The sequence below is a fragment of the Pygocentrus nattereri genome, chromosome 16 (genome assembly GCF_015220715.1).
Source record: "Pygocentrus nattereri isolate fPygNat1 chromosome 16, fPygNat1.pri, whole genome shotgun sequence".
NCBI classification, from domain to species: Eukaryota; Metazoa; Chordata; class Actinopteri; order Characiformes; family Serrasalmidae; genus Pygocentrus; species Pygocentrus nattereri.
In genome coordinates this window covers 29646718-29667528 of record NC_051226.1, presented here as the reverse complement: position 1 = coordinate 29667528, position 20811 = coordinate 29646718, and the positions used below count along the sequence as shown (strand labels likewise).

The 20811-nt window shown below is 39.0% G+C and overlaps 1 protein-coding gene across 1 annotated transcript in view; it reads left to right on the top strand.

The window, feature by feature from the left end:
• The first annotated feature begins 156 nt into the window (after window positions 1–156).
• sec24a (SEC24 homolog A, COPII coat complex component) overlaps window positions 157–20811 on the top strand; it is a 63237-nt gene continuing 42582 nt past the window's right edge. The window contains exons 1-4 of the mRNA XM_017705316.2: window positions 157–540; window positions 6255–6764; window positions 13266–13439; window positions 15365–15525. Coding sequence (XP_017560805.2) covers window positions 480–540; window positions 6255–6764; window positions 13266–13439; window positions 15365–15525 — 906 coding nt within the window. The 5' untranslated portion in view covers window positions 157–479. The remainder of the gene's footprint in view (window positions 541–6254; window positions 6765–13265; window positions 13440–15364; window positions 15526–20811) is intronic.

The following is a 20811-nucleotide window of genomic DNA, read 5'->3' as shown; positions in this document are numbered from 1 at the left end:
TTTGTTTATCTTGAAATAATTAAGCGCAATTTTACATGATAATGTTCTTTGATCAAGCTGACCAGGCTTATGGAGATTTCATCAAATAGTCACGCTTGTTTCCAGCACGCTCGCAAATATTACGGACAGGAAATGCCACGTGTACTAACTGCGCATGCTTGATGAGGGTACGGTACTGCTGATCCGCGGAGCTTCCTGTGAGCGAAATGACCGTTTTTCTCAGGGCACTTACGACGTAGAAGGAACGAGTCCACAACCATGACAACCTTGTAGATAAGTTAAACAGTGTTAAGTGTTTTCTGTAGTTTCATGGCTCCGAGGCAGAAGTAGACCACTTTTAGAGGCGTATTATTTCCTGTTTTTACTTAACAGCAACGCGATTCATTACGTCGTTGGGTTACTTGTTTAGTTGGTTAAGTTAGCTTCTGAGCTAACGACTCGCCAACGCACCACCTTAAACTTGTTGGAATTCGTGTCTTATGATGTCAAACGGCGGCTTCAGCTCTCGGAATGGGGCTAGTGGGCCGTCATATATCAATGGTAAGTTCTTTAGCCATCTCAGGTATATTTCACTTCTATGTGTTGACTGTGACCTGGTAGTGTAACGTGCAGCGTTATGTTAACTTACCTGTCAAACTTGAGCTGGTGACATTAACGTCGACGTCGTTCTACAGACCCGTAATGTGAGAGCACAGCCGGATTCGCCAGCTACATTCGCTCACCTGGTTAGCTACCTAGCTAATTTACTAGGTTAACTTAATCTAACTGAGCCAAGTGAATTATTATATTTAGTTAGGTTAGTTAAACTTGGCCGACGCAGTTGCTGTTAGTCATTCAGTTTAGCTAACCGCCTTCCAAATCACAGTAGTTCGGATTACTTAGCAGGCTAGTTAGGTTTTTGACCCTTCATGTTTTCAAACTAATTTTAGTAGCGTCGTTTAAAGTGAACCCGCACGGCCATAGCCGGATCATTTTCGTTTGTTGTGCTGTTGAAAGCCATATGTTCGCGGGTCTCTTTCGTCTCTAATGTTAGATAATTAAAATGTTAACTCGTGTTTGTGAAGTGTGCTCCTGGGCGTCTAGCATTTGAGAGCGCTTTTACATAAGTTCAGACTTTAAACCGGCAGTCATGTCTGATCTCCCACTGTAACTCTTTCTCTCTCTCTCTCTCTCTCTCTCTCTCTCTCTCTCTCTCTCTCTCTCACTACAAACTTTCCTTGGCCCTCTAGTGTCACTCTAAATAGTCTTTTAAGTTACTTGGCTGTAAAATATCGTAACTAAAGAAAATGTATAGGGTTTGATTTAATCAGACTAGAATTTGGTTAATATGATCTTGTTTCTAATACAGTGAAACCATGTAAGGTACAGGGACAGAAAAGTCATGCTACTCAAATTTAGTTTAAATATGATATTGGTGCTGAAGTCCAGAACTAAAATGTCCTGTTAAAATCCTAGTGTTAGGATTTTCACAACTATAACAGGATTGGCTGTGATTATTTAAGCAGACTATGTTTTTCACAGTTGTTAGCTTTTGCGATCAAATATTTTACGTCCCAACAAACAGAATGTGAATTGGGTTTGTTTTGATTAGTTGAGTTGGGACAAATACATGTAAATAAAAGAAAGCAGAAAACCTTTTTTTGAGACGTGTCATGAGTCTTTGGAAAACAGTTCTAACTTCTGACTGGTGCTGTAACACGTTTAGAGGGGGGTGGTGGTGGGTAGTGTTTATTTATTTGAGCTTGAGCTGCTTGTATCGTTAGTTAGTAGTGTGTATTGATGGCTAGGAAACGAGAACTAATCAGCCTGTTTGGCTTTTACTTTAATAGTTGCGTACAATGATCAAAAAAGAGAAATTGCTGGTTACAGTAGCAGCTACTATTACATGATTGTGGTGGTGTACTCTGTCATGGTGCACACTTCATTTTTGCTCAAGCTTTACAGGTTTGAGAGATCTGAATGATGTAAAATGCATAATTTGTGTGTATTCCTGAGTATTTATGGGGATATGCTTTCCATTGTCAATCTGACAAATTGTTATTGTTATAGATTTTATCCCGGATATGTCAGCTTTTCTGGGTACTTTGTAGATATTCTCAGTACCTCAAGAACATTGCTCTTGTTTCATTAAAAAGAGGGCATAATTAATCCAGTTTGATTGGATTTAGGGCAATGCAGTAAATGAAACATTGAATTAAAAAATAGTATAGATATTCAGTATTTTTGTGCAGTGTAACCCTATGGTTTGGATGTGAAAAATGGGAGGGGCATGCTGGGAGAGCACTACAGTGATGTTTGGGTTTGGAGGTGAGGCTGTGAGGGAAATCAGATGGGCTGGGCTAATGTGTTTTATAGCCAACGTTAGGAACCAGAAAATATAGAGAGTGACCGAATCGCGAGGTTGATGATTTTTCCTTACTAGCATCCCTATGTTTGACGAGGTAAGGTTTTTCTGATCAGGATTGAGTTGTTAAGGGAAATGTGAATTGCATGCAACACTGGCAGCTTTATGGAGACTTGCAAGAATCCTTATTTAATGGGTCCAAGATATTTATTACAAACTGAGATATTGATTAAGTTATTTACAGTTGGTACAGACATCTGGAATCTCGCAGCCTTGTGAGGTGGTGCTGAGTGTGATTATCTCCTCAGTCAAGGCTCCTATGCTTTTGTATTTATGATTGCGGCATGAGTAGGGCGTCATCAGGAGGGGGTAACGTTGGTTGACTGATGTGATATATGAAGCCACGTCATCCGCATGTATAGCAGTTGAACCAGAGGGCCCTGCAGAGGTAGAACTTACTACTGTAAAAAGAGTATTTTTTTTTTACAATTTGGAAAGAGGTTTTTACATTTCAAGCAATACTTGTATATTTTATTATTAAAGGGCTGTGTATTTCAGCTGTTAATGGAAAAAAAAGGTATTCTGGTGTAGTTACTCTTTAATGAACACAGCCTACACCATGGCAACTGCCTAGCAACATTCTAGCAGCCACCTGGGATACCATAACAAGCTTAGCAACACCTTAGCAACTACATGGGATACTGTAGTAACCACCTGGAATCTAGCAAACATCTAGCAAACCATAGCAACCACTAGGCTTTTCTGCTTGTACCTTTCAGCTCAAACAGTCTGTGAAGAGGCAGTGAGTTGATAAGTGATACTGAACACTGTAATTCTATTAGTTTGTAAGAGTAGAATATGAACTTGAAACTAGCTTTTATCGGCATTCTGTAGCAGTGCTATGCCATGTGATGCAATGCTGTGTGATGCTGCATATCTGGTGTACAGTTGAGGCAGAAAGATGTGCATGTGCAGAAACAACATGAATTTGAATACAGTGCAGTAGACCTAGAGTTTCAGTTGGGCTAAGTCTGTGCTAGTGAGCCTTGGCCTGCAGAGTTCAGTTTCATTCCGATAGGAAATAGAACAAATAAGACACATGCACAACTAATGTTGTACAACAGTCAAACCAAAAATGATTTGTACGTCAGGATCAACATGTTTTAGATCTCGACACTAGAATTATGACTTGAACAAACAATAAAGGTAGTGCAATAGCTACATTTTTAAAGATATTTACCAGTGCAAGCAGCTTGTGTAGCAAGGTACAGCGCACAACTTGAATTAGTCTCTGATCTACTGAAAGAAAACAAACCTACAAATCCTCTTAGATCCTAGGATTGATATACAGTGCTGTGAAAGTATTTGCCCACCTGATTTCTTGTATTTTTGATAATTGGTCACATTTTATTGTTTAACAATTAAATTTAATATAAGATAAAGACAACACAAGTAAACAAACTGCTACTGATGACCTTTGTAATTATTGAAGATAAAGATTTATTCAAAACCTTTTTAACCCATGTGAAAAAGTAATTGTCATCCTAAACCTAATAACTGGACGTGCCACCCTTGTCAGTAACTGCAATCAGTGGAGGAATTTTGGCCCAATCTTCTTTGCAGAATTGTGTTAATTAGACTACATTTCGAGCACAAACTTCTTGTTTAAGGTCTTACCATAGCAACTCCATGAGATTAAAGTCGGGACTTGATTTGGCCACTCCAGAACCTTAATTTTGTTTCTTTTGGGCTATGCAGAAGTGAGCATGCTTGTGTGCTTCGGATCATAGCACTGCTGCGTAACCCGACTGCGCTTAAGCTTTAGGTCACAAAGCGGACAGTCCGACATTCTCCTTCAGTATTTTCTGATGGAGAGCAGATTTCATGGTTGCATCAATTAAAAGAATTCGTCCAGGTCCTGCAGAAGCAAAGCAGTTCCAGAGCATCGTACTACCGCCACCATGTTTGACTGTTGGTGTGTATGATGTGGAATCCAGTGTTGTCTTTAAGCCAGAAGTAATAGGGCCCATGTCTTCCAAAATGTTCAATCTTTAACTCATCATTCCGCAGAATATCATCCCAACAGTTTCAAGTGTCATCTAAGCATTTTTTTGGCAAAATGCAAGACGAGTTCTTTTTTGGCAGCATTGGTTTGCTCCTTCCATGGATTGCATTTTTGCCCATTGTCTTTTGTATCGTAGGATCCTGTACATTGATCTTAACTTAGGCAAGTAAAGTCTGCAATTCTTTAGATGTTTGTCTGTGTTCTTCTGTGACATCCTGTGTGACTCAGCGAAATGCTCTTTGTAAAATTTTGATATGCCAGCCACTGTTGGGAAAGCTCACCACTATTCTAAGTTTTCTCATTTTTGCAGTGGTGGACAGTAACTAAGTTAATGTAATTTGTTAGTGTACTTAAGTGGTTTTTTTTTTGTGTATCTGTACTTTACTTAAGCATTTCCATTTTGGGCGACTTTTTACTTTCACTCCACTACATTTCAGAGTCAAATATCTTACTTTTTACTCCACTACACTTTGTGAAATCTGTCGTCCCTTTTGGTTTTTGTGTGTATAAAAACGTAACATGTCAAAACAAAAGAAGTGCAAAGCAAGAACACCAATCAGGGCACAGCGGTCACTTTGTTCTGAGTTTGTTTTGACCTGTTGGTCATAGCAGCCCAGTGCAAGCACACGGTTCAACGTCAGTGCAGCAGCATAACCTAAATGATGGAATTAACCTAACTTTGTGTAAATAGACCACAATATAGAAATATGTACACACATGCAGTCGTGACTGGCATCTTTCTTTTTTTTCTGAATTCATATAAACACTTTCATTTTATAGTAAATAGGTTTCGGTTAGTTTATGTTTATGAAGAGAGACCTACAGATCTATACAGTAATGGAAAACTTATTTGTGAATCTGTGTTTAAAGGAAGTTTTTATTCAACTTGTAACTAAGTTACAAAGTAATCTTAAACTGAAACTTTGCTTGTTTGTAAAAGTGATTTCAGAGGCACTCAGTTCTACCTAATGAAAACTATTTGCCTTCAGTGTTTTGTGCTTATGATCATTTTAATAGACGTCAACATCACTAATTAATGACATTCTATTAAAAGACTGGTTTACCAAGAGAGACACTGGAGTATTTTCACCCAAAATGAGTTCATGAAGCGAGTCTTGTTACAAAAATGATAACAGGACATTAGTCATATTAGTCTTTTAGTACTTTTACTTTTGATACTTAAGTACATTTGAAGTCAAATACTTTTGTACTTTTACTCAAGTTGGGGTCTAAAGTAAGGACTTCTACTTTTACTGGAGTAATATTTTACCCTGGGTATCTCTACTTTAACTCAAGTACATGATTTGTGTACTTTGTCCACCTCTGCTCTTTTGTGGATAATGCAGTCCCAGAGTCTTAGCAATGGCTTTATTACCCTTTCAAGACTGGTACATTTGAGTAATTTTGTACGGCATCTATATTTGAATCTCTTTAGAGCAGCCTGCTTCATGTTGCCAGACAGTTATTAACACCATTTAAGTGTTGTTTAGATTCTACAGGTCTGGCACTAATCATGACTGGGTGTGGCTAGAGAAATTGTTAATTAAATTTGCTTTACCGGTTGATTTAGTTGCTAAGGAGGAACATTTGGGTTTTTCTCATAGGGCTATGAAGGGCTGAATAGCATTTTTCCTTCATTAATGATCATTATTTGAAAATAGAATTTTCTGTTTACTTAGTTGTCTTTATTTAATATTAAAAGTAGTTTGATAATCAAATATGCAAAAATAGAAGAAATTGGGAAGGGGCAGATACTTTTTCACTGCACTGTATGAATGGAAATTGCAGTTTTGTCTGATGAAGCTTAGATGAATGCTTAACCTTTGTCATCTTCTTATTCCCTAGGTCCCTTCCAGAATCCCATAACAATTCATCCTTCAACTCAAGGATACATTGTGGCCCAACCAAGCTCCACCATGACACAGTCTAAAGCTCCATTGCTGCCTGCCCCAGATAACTACAATTTCAAGCTCTGTCAGCAAGCCACACCAGTGAGCCTATACCAAAGCCCTTCTGCGTCATCCATGCCCATCAGGCCACCAGAAGGATGTTCGGAGCCCTTTGCACCATCTCAACCTGCAGCGTGTAACCACAGAATGCTTTTACTACCCACTTCACAGAGCTCCTCAACCCCTCCAGTGTCTAACAGTTTCTGCCAGAATCTTCATCAACCTATAAGCAGGCAGTATGAGGGACATACACACGTGGGCAATGCAGTAAACCCTAATCCAGCCCTGGGATCAAGTCTGACATCCATGGCTTACAGTTTGGGAACACCCACACCTCTATTTTTTGGTAATGCATCACAGTCACCTGGACCACCACCAGCCTCTGCGAGTAACCTCCCTGTGCCAGGTAGAGAGAGAATTTTCTTTTAACTTCCTAACAAATTTCTTGCCTGTACCCAAAATATCTTGTCCACATTTCAGATATCCTAAAGTAATTTTTTCAGTAATTAATAGTAGGGGCATAATGATAGATTTTTGTGACACAATACATCGCGATGCAGAAATGTGAGGTGCATCACGGAGATGGACGATGACAAGTACGTTCTATTTATTATACCGTTACTCCCTAAGAACCTCTCCAGATCATTCAGATTCCATTGTCTACACTGTGGACTCTTCTCTTCAGCTCATGCCATGGGTTTTAGGGCAGAGGACTGGAATGGCCAGTGGCAAAACCATAACGCCTCTGGTGTTCTCTTAACATCTCTTGTTCCTCATAGCATAGTCACTTCAGGGACTTCAGCTTAACAAATAGTACAACTGACAACGTCTTTTCTGAGTTTAGCACTTTTAAGGATTTTGTTGAGATTTTTTTGTTTTCTTGAGGCAGCCATCACACTCTGTAGTGAGCGATAATGACACTGACCACTCAAAAGCAGAAGACATTAACCAAGAGGAACATCAAAATACAGGTAAAGGGGGACTGTGTAGGGCCAAATAGGAAAGCAAGTGGTGTATATGTGTGTATGTACATAAAGGGGATTTAAGCCATAAGTTTAACAAGAGCCATTGATGTAGTGAAGAAATCTTTCCTATTTCAAGTAGTACCACTTCAGCCTGCCCAGCAAAGAGAAGGAAATGCTGAAATTGGTTGTGCTTAAGGTCTATTGCTGGATGAGCAGTCTCCTGCTCAACATTCTATGAATACAGTTGTGAACTAATGTACATAAGTCCTTTACTTTGGACCATAGAACATGAGTTACTGTATCCTCATCAGTGAGGGCACCCAATACATTCTGCTATATACTACACAATTCTATTCAGTTAAATAGAGTACATCCGCACATATAGATTTTAGTAGCAGTTGTCAACCTTTTTGCCTCTGTTTTGCCAGCCTATGTGTCTTTGCCTGTAATGGGAAAGTGTTTCTATTTGTGTGTTTTTTGCACAGTCAGCAGAAGTAATACACAGCTTTTAAGGTTAGGCAGTTTAAAAGTGTTATGTCCAAATAACATTTTGAAGAGTTCAGTTCAAGTGTTCAATTTTGTCAGGCATTATAGCTTCATGTCCTCTAGTTCAAACATATACATACTTGACTCTGTACCCTCTAGGCCACACAATTATGGGTGTGTGGGGAGCCTTTTTTTTTTTTTTTAATTACACCCCAAACACACCCCCACCTACCAAGACTTTCCAAACAATACACTGATAAAGACACCTTTAGATTAGAAAGAGGATGTACTAAGCATAATCTGGAGTGCATCAAAATAAAAAAGAAAAGAATTCCATTCAGTATAAAAAACAGCAGTATTACCTTTTATTATGAATCTAATCTTCTCCAATTTAAGAAAATGTATAACATCACAGAGCCATGGTGCAATTGAAGGTGGTTTTGTGGACTTCCACAATAATAAAATATGACATCTCACTAATAAGGATGTGAATGCAAGGATATCCGACTGAACACCAGTGGGTGGGGGCAGATCAGAGGGAAAACAAAATATTGCAACAGAGGGATTTATACTAACTTTAAAACATAAAACCTTTGACATTATCTGAAAATACTCAAACCAAAATTTTTGTAAAGAAGGGCAAAAAAGTTAATATAACTTAGCTGTGATAGACGTGATGCTACGCCATGTAATCTACCTCTGACATTTGGATAAAATTTTGATAATTGAGACTTGGATCTGTGAACTGTGTAATACCTTGAATTGTATCAACTGAAGCCTTGCGCAAGGAACACTTGAACGTACTTTATATATGGCTTTCTCCCACCATTGCTCCGTAAAGATAAAGTCCAACTCATGTTCCCAAGCACTTTTGATCCAATTAAGGGAGGAAACATCTATAGCTATGAGTTGTGAATAAATCCTAGATATAAGAGATTTCTGAGAGGCATCAAGAGTCAAAATGTTGTCCAGTGGTTGTTCGGTAGGAAGTTGGATGTAGTCTAGAAAAAGGGAAGAAGCACAATGTCTAATGTGCAAATAACGGAACAAATGTGAAGCGGGCAAGGTAAACTCTTCTGCTAATTGAGAAAAGCTACCAAAGGCACCATCTTTGTAAAGAATTGATCCCTCTCTCATGCCACATCCTAAAGACCGCATCATTCAAAGCTGGGGGAAATAAATTATTATCCAATATAGGCATCAAGGTTGAAGGTGACATTAACTTAAAATGATGTCTGAACTGAGACCAGGTGCGAAGGGTGTAGAGTGTTACTGGATTATCTGTGAAACTGGAAGGCTTAAGTGGAAAAGCCAAGGTAAGCAATGTCTGCGCAGAGATTGGAGAACAGAAGTGGGTCTCCAGCCTGCACCACAGTGATTCCGGAGAGTCAAGCCAAAAGAGAGCCTTATGAATATGGGCAGACCAGTAATAAAATAGAAAGTTGTGGAGTGCAAATCTCCCATTGAATTTAAATCTTTGTAATATTGATTTTCTCACTCTGGGAACTTTCCCATCCAATATAAAAGAGATAATAAGCTGGTCCAGCATTTTAAAGAATTTATTCTACAAAAATAAAGGAATAATCTGAAATAAAAAAAGACATCTGGGCATTTTTATAATATTCTACCAGTCAACGATAAAGGAAGAGACCTCCACCTCTGCAAATCTAATTTAAGTTTGTTGATTAACAGAGAAAAATTGGTATGAAATAGACAAGGTAGTGCGAGACACATGATTTCCTAGATATTTAAATCCTCTTTGAGCAAATTTAATGCAAGTGAGGGGAGAAGTATATAACAATCTTATCCAAAAGATAAATTTGTCTCCAAATCCAAATGTATGTAAGACCGCAAAAAGATAATCCCACTCTACTTGGTCGAAAGCCTTCTCTGCATCGAAAGAATGAACAACTTCAGCAGCAGAGGAGGAATGTTTTGTGAAAATTGTATTTAAAAGAGTGTGGACATTAAAAAATAGATGACGCCCCCTAATAAAGCCATTTTGGTCTGGTGAAATTACATCAGGGATTTTCTCCAACCGCAGCACCAGTACTTTAGCCAGAATTTTCACATCTACATACAGGACAGATATAGGCCTATAAGAGTTGTAGGATTTACAGAGGGAAACGCAAGATCCTCAAAAAACAGCATCTCAGCACCATCACATGTAGACACTGAATTATAAAGATTAGAGTAAAAGAACTTTAAAGCAGCTTTAATAGTGAGAGGATCTGAACACAGCACACCAGTAGAGGTCCTGATCTGTAAAAAAGATTGAGAGGCATTTTGTCTTTTTTTTACTGTGGTGCTAAAAGCCTAGATTGTTTTATCGCCATATTCTTAATAATTACTACCAGAGGTGGACGAAGTACACAAATCACTTGAGTTAAAGTAGAGATACCCAAGGTTAAATATTATTCCAGTAAAAGTAGAAGTCTTTACTCTAGACCTCCACTTGAGTAAAAGTACTAAAGTATTTGCCTTCAAATGTACTTAAATATCAAAAGTAAAAGTACTAAAAGAGTAATTATGGCTCATTTTTGTAATAAAGTAAGAGTCTTATCAACTCAGTTTAGGTGAAAATCCTCCAGTGTCTCTCTTGGTAAACCAGTCTTTTAATAGAATGTCATTAATTAGTGACGCTGACGTCTATTAAAATGATCATAAGCACAAAACACAGAAGGCAAATAGTTTTCATCAGGTAGAACTGAGTGGCTCTGAAATCACTTTTACAAACAAGTAAAGTTTCAGTTTAAGATTACTTTGTAACTTAGTTACAAGTTGAATAAAAACTGTCCTTAAACTCAGGATCACTAATAAGTTTTCCTTTACTATATAGATCTGTAAGTCTCATAAACTAACCGAAACTTATTTACTATAGAATGAAAACGTTTGTATGAATTCAGAAAAAAAGAAACATGCCATTTACACAAAGTTAGGTTAGTTCCATCATTTAGGTGACGTATGTGCTCCCAAAACTTTACGCTGCTGCACTGACGTTGAACCGTGTGCTTGCACTTGGTCGGTATGACCAACAGTTCAAAACAAGCTCAGAACAAAGTGACCGCTGTGCCCTGATTGGTGCTCTTGCTTTGCACTTCTTTTGTTTTGACATGTTACGCTTTTATACACACAAAATCCAAAAGGAACGACAGACAAAGTGTAGTGGAGTAAAAAGTAAGATATTTGACTTTGAAATGTGGAGTGAAAGTAAAAAGTCGCCCAAAATAGAAATACTAAGTAAAGTTCAGATACATGAAAAAACTACTTAAGTACAGTAACGAAATTACATTTACATTACATTACATTACACAAATGTGGGATTGTGAAGGACCCGGCGTTTTGTTTGCATTTCAGAAACGAAAATTAGTGCGATAGTGATAACCAGATTAAACTTGATACTAAAATCAAAGGAATAAAAGAAAAAATAACTTGTACCATGGAAAGAAAACCTTGTTTGTGCAGAGAGCTCCAAGCACACATCTGCTCCATACCCAAAGAATCCGAAAGTCCCTCATCTTTTGTAATTTGTATTGGATTGCAGTGTCTGTTAAAAATGTAAATGTACTGAGACAGACAGAGTAAAGATTTGTTGCTGTACAAGCAATGCTTAAAACTAGTATGAACTTTATTTGGATCATTTTACCAAAATGGTTTAGAGTTCAAAACACATTTTGGACTTTTAACTAACTGTAGACTAAAATTGTTTTGCTTTGAGTGACCCTATGCTATGTTTGGGGATGAATTAGAGCAGAGACTGTGAGCCAGGCCTTCTCGTTCAGCATCAGTGTCTGATCAAATGCGTTTCTGGAAGAATGATCAAAAATTCCCATACACACTCCTAAACCTTGTGGAAAGCCTTCCCAGAAGTTGTTATAGCTCAAAAGGGTGGGATGACATGATATTAAACCCTATGGACTAAGAATGGGATGTCCCGCAAGTTCATATGCATGTGAAGGCAAACTAGCGAATACTTTTGAGAGAGCTATGACCAGCAATAACTATGGTCATGACTAGGAATAACAGCTTTGAACTGGTTTACACACAATCATCATATTTTTATTAAAAAACAAAGATTAATTGCAGAAATTTGTTTCAATAGAGACCATTCTTAAGGTTGATTTTTAGACTTTGGGAGACATGTACTTGGAACCAGTGTGAATTAACTGCTCATCACGTGGCACTGAAGGACAGGGATGCAATCTCACTTCCTACTCTAAAATACTGGGATGTAGCTAAAATAAGGCTCTGCCTATGGACTTAACCTCTGTTTCAGTAGTGAAATGTGACCATGATTTTATTTATTTATTTAGTTTAAAACTAAACTCATGATAAATTTCAACTACATTTAAAAAGATGTAAACTGCAAACAATAATTGCAGTAAGTAGTGTGCTTCAAAACATAGTGGCAGTCATGCATGTTACTGCATTTCTCTTGTGGTAAAATAAATTGGTCCAAGTCATTCATTCCACATAGTCTGACAAGTATTTTAAGTAAGATTATAGTTGTTCCATCCATCCATCCATTTTCGAAGCCGCTTCTCCGTCAGGGTCACTGGGGGTGCTGGAGCCTATCCCAGCAGTCATCGGGTGGAAGGCAAGATACACCCTGGACAGGTCGCCAGTCCATCGCAGGGCAGACAGACAGACACAGACAGTCACTCAGACACTCACACCCAGGGGCAATTCAGCATGTCCAATTGGCCTGACTGCATGTCTTTGGACTGTGGGAGGAAACTGGAGAACCCGGAGGAAACCTGTAGTTGTTCCACATTTGATAAATTTGGAATATACATGTTTTTTTTTTTTTTTTTTTTTTACTAGTCCTTTTGTTTTACTAAAAACCTCTAAATTGACCAAACTATCTAAACCTATCCATTGGAGTCTCAAGATAAATAAGTTTGCAAAAACATAATGACATTTAAGCACAGGGTGATTTCTGGCAAATTAGCTCAAGATCTGGAGCTGATATGACGCATTGGTGTGACCTGGATTTTTCTGCTTAAGAAATACATCAGTAATTGTCTGATTAAAATTGAATATGAGAGATGCATACAGAATGACTAACTGAGGGTTAATTCTGAATTGATTTTCCAAAACCACAATAATTGAAAATTGAGTTTAGTTTTTAGACTAGTTTTTAAAATAGTGCTTGGTTCCATTTTACTCTACCAATGAGCTTTTTGTGGCTCACCATGAAAGCTTCTGCTTTTAAAGACGAATTCCTGGATTTGATTCCTCGTTAGGAATACTGTGCAAATACATATAAACATTAGACAGTAGACATATCACTGAGGCATGTTGGTAATAAAAAATGGAGATCTTTCTTAAGAATTCAACCATATGCTGCATTTTCTATGAGCAGAGGTTGGCACATAAGGCTTCATTGACCTCATGGTGCTTTGAACATGTAGATTGCCGCTTGACTCTATATTTTAATGTTGTTTTTTCAACAGGGCCTAATGCAGCAAACGCCGTACCTCAAACCTCAAATCAGCTTGACCGAAAACTTTATGGCACCCCGCCAGCAGTAGGGTCACCAGCAGACATGGGAGCTTCACCACCTTTACGTCCTCCTGGCCTTTTAGTCAGTTCTGTTTTGCCACCCCCTCTTGCTGATCAAAATGAAGGTAAGGAAACATACATACATATTTTAAGGTTGGGGTTAAGAAAAATGTGAAGCACACAGTACAAACATTCAGAAATAATGTTTGTTTGAACTGTAGTTATAAACGTATAGAAATACAGAAGCTGCAGTCTATTACTTTGCATTAATGCATTAATATGTCATAATTGGCCTGCATCAATTTTGGAATTTTAGACTCAATTATTTTGAAATAATAATTAGTAAATATAAATCAAATAATTTGATTTTGAATACTTAATTAATTTAATAGTAAAGTACTCATTATTAGGTTGGTATTTCAGTCTGTCTTTAGTATTTGTTTTTTTTTTTAATTATTATTGAAAATTAGAACTGGTTTAGGTAAATGCATCATAAATTCATGACCACCATTCATGGGAGCTCACCTATGAACTACAGCATTTTCCACATGGCTAAATTGTTTTAGCCAAGCTAAAGAGATGCCTCAGGAAGAAAAAACACATTTGTTGGAGGTCTGTAAATGATTAGACAATAAGAAAATTGTTCTCTGAAAACTGTGCATGAAGACGTTGATATACCATGTATAAATGACGAGTTTAATGAATCATCTCAGATTTGTAGTATAGTAATCCTTATCTACCATGCATCCATGTGCAATGCCTGTTTCAGCTTCCTCACATAGCTTCTTCTGATTGAAATATTAGCTCTTTTTTCTGCTTTTTGTTTTCCAATTAAACAAGTTTACAGTAGGTGTAAAACTTGATGGCACACACAGGAACGACTCTGAAAGTACCAACCAACAAGATCATTAAAAAAAAAAAATTATTTTAAAAAGTATGTAATTTGACTGAATTTCTAGAAAGTTTACACTTCAATTGCTCGCGAATGGAAAAAAAAACTGTTTGAAGCTTGGTTGGGGGGGGTTTGCTATCAGGAGCTCAGTGAATTTCAGCAAGGTACCATGATAGGATGCCACCTGTGCAAGTCCACTTATGAAATTTCCTCGCTACTAAATATTCCACAGCCAACTGTCAGTGGTATTATAACAAAGTGGAAGCGATTGGGATTGACAGCACCTAAGCCACGAAGTCTGATAGACGAAACAACATTCTGTGTGTGTGTGTGTGTGTGTGTGTGTGTGTGTGTGTGTGTGTGTGTGTGTGTGTGTACATACACTATATTGCCAGAAGTATTCACTCACCCCTTCAAATCATTCAATTCAGGTGTTCCAGTCAGTGCCATGGCCACAGGTGTGTAAACCAAGCACCTAGACATGCAGACTTTTGTGAAAGAATGGGTCGCTCTTAGGAGCTCAGTGATAGGATGCCACCTGTGCAGTCGTGAAATTTCCTTGTTACTAAATATTCAGTCAGTTGTCAGTGGTAATATGACAAAGTGGAAGTGGTTGCCAACTTTCTGCAGATTCAATCGTTACAGACCTCCAAACTTCATGTGGCCTTCAGATTAGCTCAAGAACAGTGTAGAGAGCTTCATAGAATGAGTTTCCATTGCTGAGCAGCTGCATCCAAGCCTTGCATCACCAAGCGCAATGCAAAGCGTCGAATGCAGTGGTGTAAAGTGCCATGACTGGACTCTAGAGCAGTGGAGACATTTTTGCTGGAGTCACACTTCCCCATCTGGCAATGTGATGGATAAATCTGGGTTTAGTGGTTGCCAGGAGAACGGTACTTGTCTGACTGCATTGTGCTGTCAGTAGTGCAATGTTTGGTGGAGGGGGGATTATGGTGTGGGGTTGTTTTTCAGGAGTTGGTCTTGGCCCCTTAATTCGAGTAGAAGGAACTTATAATGCTTATATATAACATGCGTACATACATACATACATAACACATATTTGTGTGTGTGTGTGTGTCTGTATATGTATGTATATAATATAATGTGTGTATGTTTTGTATATGTGTGTGTCTGACATTCTGTTTCTGTTTGTAATAGCTGGCCCATACCCTCCTCAGGCAGGACAGATGAGCAAGCCAGCTGGCACTGCTTACCCTTCATTGGAACCTGGTTACCAGGGCATTGAAGGGATACCCAAGCCATTACCTGTGCACCCTCCAACACCGCTGTATGGCTTCCCACCTCAACAATACCAGCAGGTACTTAACCTTGTTGTAATTTCTTAGCCTAATGCCTGTGGATGTGTCAGTATCTTTGAGCATAATTAATCTGAAATTAGACTTACATAATCTTCTGCTGTTGGTGCCCATCTGCATCAAGGTTTAATGTGTTTCTGAGATGCTTTTCTCCTCATCACAATTGTACAGACTGGTTATTTGAGTTACCATAGCTTTTCTGTTATCCTGAGTACCTTATAGAGACTGTAGTGTATGAAAATCCTGCCCTTTTGTCACCATCATGCCACGGTCAAGATCACTGTGATATTTACCACATTCTGATATTTGATCTGACCAGCACCTCAAGCTGCTTGTCTATGTCTGCATGATTGTATGCATTGTAGTGCTGCCACACGATTACCTGATTAGATTATTGTGTGAACAAGCAGATGTACCTGTTAGTGTTCGATGAATGTGTGGAAGAAGGATTTCAATAGTAATTTGATTCTGCTTGTATCAGGGCATGTGTGAATCAACATACTTGATAGTAGCTGCCTGGTTAATTCTTTTTTTATTTTTTTTTTATTTTCACATAGTTATCAGAAACAGTACAATCAACTTAGAAATAACAAACTTTCTAGGAAAAACAAACAAAACAAAAGAGGGTGACTGCTCACAATACTCTGTTCTAGTGTTTTTTCCTTGTTTGGGAAGCGACATTTGTTTTTAAACAATTTCTGATTTGCAGATATTTCCAAAAATTGCCTTTGCCTGCCAAATTAAATTTTGCCACCAGGTCGCTGTAAGATAACAAGCGCTCCTCATTAAGTATTTCATTAAAAATACATATTCCCTTACCAAACCACTGTCCCCAAAACGCTGATTTCATTCCTGCTTTAACAAAGGGATTATTCCATAAAGAGGAATAGCGCTGACACAGATGTGAAATTTTATATTTTTTATGAGCTGCCGACCAGGTCTCTTTAGAGTGCAATAAGATCAGGTTAATCATATCCCCACTTTTTCCTGTTTCTGAGAATTGTGAGAGTACTTCTATCAGTTGGAAGGGGGCGAAGTTATTTTTCTATTTTTATCACACTCTAACGAGGAATCCACATCACTCCAATGCTGATCAAGTTTGGCCATTTCAAAAGAAATCTAATGAATGAATGAATGAATGAAGCCTTTATTGTCACATCGTCACCAGAGTAACCAGCGAAATTTAGATTTTGATGAAGGCGCCCTACTCTGCATCCCAGTCCAGGTATCTCAGTTCGCAGGGTAGTATGGCGATAACACAGCAAATTTGCCAAGGAGACAACCTTGATCGGGCCCGGGCAGAGTCAACAATCATCAGGAATCCAAGGAAACGGGGGAGGGATAAAAGAGCGTCTCACAGCAGTGTTCCTCTGGGGGAGATGTGATGTACCAGCGAAGGCCAAGGCCCGCGCTGATACGGGGAGCCGAAAGCAGATAAGAAAGGAGTTGCAGGCTTCGAGCGAGTAGCCGTATTTTTTACGGTAGCTCACCAAGTCCATTATGGTCACACAAACGATCCATTTCCTTTGCAAAGCCGCCAACTTCTCCACAGTGTTATCCAGGGTACGACTTACAGTCAAAGTCTGAGTGTTGACAGCTCTGCCCACCACGTCAATCATGTCGGGCAGCTTCAAGGGGCCGTGGACAGCTGCCCCCATTCTGCGAATTTTGCGATACACCAGGGCAATGCCTAATCCAATCAGCAAAACGCCTGTGATCAGGGTTCCGAATAGGTAGACGTCCTCAATATCCTCCACGAAGAGAGCCGCCAGGCACGTGACACGCCACCTCTCCCATGCGTCCATCGTGTAGCCAGCTGCTAACGTTCCGGCAGGACAGGTTGGTTCCCCCAAACCAGGACTTCTCGTCGAGAAGATGGTGTCAATTGCGTTGAGAGATCATTTGATCAAATCCATTTTTTAGGTTTGAAGAACAGCGCGGAGAGAGTCTCTCAGTAAAGAGCTCAGACAGTAGACTAGACACAGAAGCAAAGCAGGAGAGATAAGGGAGAGGAGAGGGAGAAAGTGCGACCCCTTTCGTTGAGAGCCAAAGTAGATAATAAACTTCCACGTCAGGTATTGCTAGGCCTCCTTTATCCCTAGGGAGATTTAATTTACTTATGCTTATTCTGGGCTTTTTGCCATCCCATATGAAATCTTTAATTAGAGATTTAGAATGTTTAAAAATGTGCATACTTGTACGTATCATTCCAGAAATATAATTAAATTGTGGTGCCACCACCATTTTTATTATGTTCACTTTTCCCCATGGAGATCAAATCAAATCAAATCAAATTTATTTATATAGCGCTTTTTACAACTGATGTTGTCACAAAGCAGCTTTACAAAAATGGGAATCACAGCACAGAGAATCAGACAAAACACTGAACATAATATACAGAATATACAGAACCCCCGTGAGCGCTGAGGCAAGGAAAAACTCCCTCAGAGCTGGAGGAGGAAGAAACCTCGGGAGGACCAAGACTCACATCTAAAGGGGGGACCATCCTACCACTGGTCAGACAACTTATAAGTTAAACATTGAAAAGTCAATTTTACATCCACGCAGTTCTAATATATTCAGGTGTGTATAATCAACAGTGGAAACAATTAGAGTTCATATAGATTTGGATGTGATCTGTAGTGGAGAAGCTGCGTTCCAGAAACTTCCATCAGTCTGGTCAATCAGGGGGACAGGGGGACTTGAGGGTGGGACATCCATCAGTATTTGGCCAGACCGGTGGACAGTCAGTAACTCGGAGGAAGGAAAGATTTAGGAATTAGTTTAGACTGGATTTATGAAGAACAGAAAATGTAAAAAATTATCAGAGTGTGACTAATGACTCCGGCAGGTCTGAATATAACAGCCTAACTAAAGGGAGAGAGCCAGAAGGTAACATAGACATGGAGGCTCCCTGAGACACTGGCATTCACCCACTCCACCGTCCACAAACCTGAGTGACTGCATGTAGTGAGTGACAGCAGCACCAGCATCTCAGTTTACCCACAATTCACTATGTCCATGAACCCCTGGATCTGCAGCCTTATCTAAAGGGAATTAACATTAACTACCAAAAGCTAAACTAAACAAGTAAGTTTTTAGTCTAGACTTAAAGATTGAGACTGTGTCTGAGTCCCGAACATTATCGGGGAGATTATTCCAGAGTTGGGGCGCTTTATAAGAGAAAGCTCTTCCTCCTGCAGAGCTTCTCTGAATTTTGGGAACTACTAGGAAGCCAGCACCCTGTGATCTAAGTAATCGTGGTGGTTCATAATAGGAGATAAGGTCTCTCAGATACTCAGGAGCGAGCCCATGTAGGGCTTTATACGTTAACAGGAGAATTTTATAGTCTATGCGGAATTTGACTGGAAGCCAGTGAAGAGCTGATAGGACTGGACTAATATGGTCAAATTTTCTAGTTTTAGTAAGGACCCTGGCTGCAGCATTTTGAACTAGCTGAAGTTTATTTAAGTTACTGCTAGAACATCCTGACAGTAGCGCATTACAGTAGTCTAGCCTTGACGTAATGAAGGCATGTACTAAATTTAGTCTTCTCCAGCTGTCCAGTTTGGTTTTTATTTTTTGTAGTAAAGGTTCAAAATAATGCTTTAAAGATTTGAACTTAGCTGTATACCTAGATACTTCATTCCCTCAGGGATCCATTTAAAGTTAAAGGCACTAACTGAGCTATGGAAGCATGATTTAGATATGGGCATGGCCTCTGATTTATGCCAGTTAATTTTATATCCAGATATCCAGAGTATGAGTCTATTGTATGAAGAAGTGTTTGCAATGAATCAGCAGGTTCTCTAACTATTAAAAATATACCATCTGCATACAAGAAGAGTTTTTGCTGCCTTCCAGCTGCATGTACACCTTTAATTCCAAGGTTCTCTCTGATCATAGCTGCAAGTGGCTCCAGAACGAGTATAAATAGAAGTGGACTCAGAGAACACCCTTGTCGTGTGGATCTAGACAGACTAAAAAAAGGGCGAAGTCATCCTATTCCTTATTACTGCTGCTTTAGGGTTTGCATATAAAATTTCAAGCCATTTAATAAATTTTCCAAGGCCAAATTTTTTTTCAGGGCTGTGAACAAAAATCGCCATTCTACCCTATCAAATGCCTTTTTGGCATCAAGCGATATTGCAGCAATAGGGTTTAAGCTTGGTTGATTCATCCAGATGAGATGAAGTAACCTTCTCATTATTGTCTGTCAAAGATAGCATGCCTTCCAGTCTTGTAGCTAACAGCTTGGTTAATATTTTTAAATCTACATTTAACAAACTAATTGGGTGAAAGTTTGCTGGATCTGTAGTGTCTCTGTCCTTTTTAGGTATAAGAGATATTAGGGCCTCATTAAAAGTATCAGGCAATGTGCCACGATCCAAAATTTCTAAGTAAACTTCTGTTAATATCGGGGCCAGTACATCAATATATCTTTTTGTAGTGCTCTATTGGAAAACCATCGGAACATGGTGATTTTTCCAGATTTCATGGACATAATAGTGGCTCTCACCTCCTCTTCAGTTACTAATGCCTCTAGTTGTTCCCTTTCGTTTGTAGACAGAGTGGGCAGATTTATATAGAAAAGAATCAGTCTAGCTCATCCTGATTAGGATTGCACTCTGATTTGTACAAATTATTATAGGACTGGTAAAATAAATTGTTAATACCTTCATCAGAGGTAATCAGTGAATCTTCTTTCTTAATAGCAGAGATGACTTTGTTGTTTTAACTGTCTGGCAGTTTGAAGTTTGCCTGCTTTTTCTTCCTGTAAACAGTCTGCAAATATCTTCTCATCCAACAGAAATGTATTTAACCTCCATCGCCCTCTTTTCCTTTTGACCGTTTTCAGGTCTACTTTCCGGTTCCGGCGCCGCTCGAGTGGCAGCCCGTTACAGCAGCTCATTCTTTTTGTTTCTATTTAACTTTTTTTCTTAATCAGTTAAGTTTTATGTAGTATCTGTCGTATTGTTATTACGCTCGACTCGTCATGTTCAGGACAGTGGTGTTTTCCTGCTCGTTTTGGGAGTTTTCTTTATGTTCACGCTGGGGGAGCACGAGTACAGCCACGGCTCTGTTGTTTACACCAGGGAACAGCTGTTAGCGCTTAGCAACGCTGTTGCTACACCAGTTGGCTTCGCTGAGATTCCACGTGAGCTGAGGAGGCGAAGAAGGGGAAACGCGCTGGTGTCGAGCGTCGCGCTCGGAAAAGACGCTATAAACCCGTCATGGGGAATGTAAGATCGCTCTCCAATAAAGTGGATTTTAGCGTGGAGTTAGCGG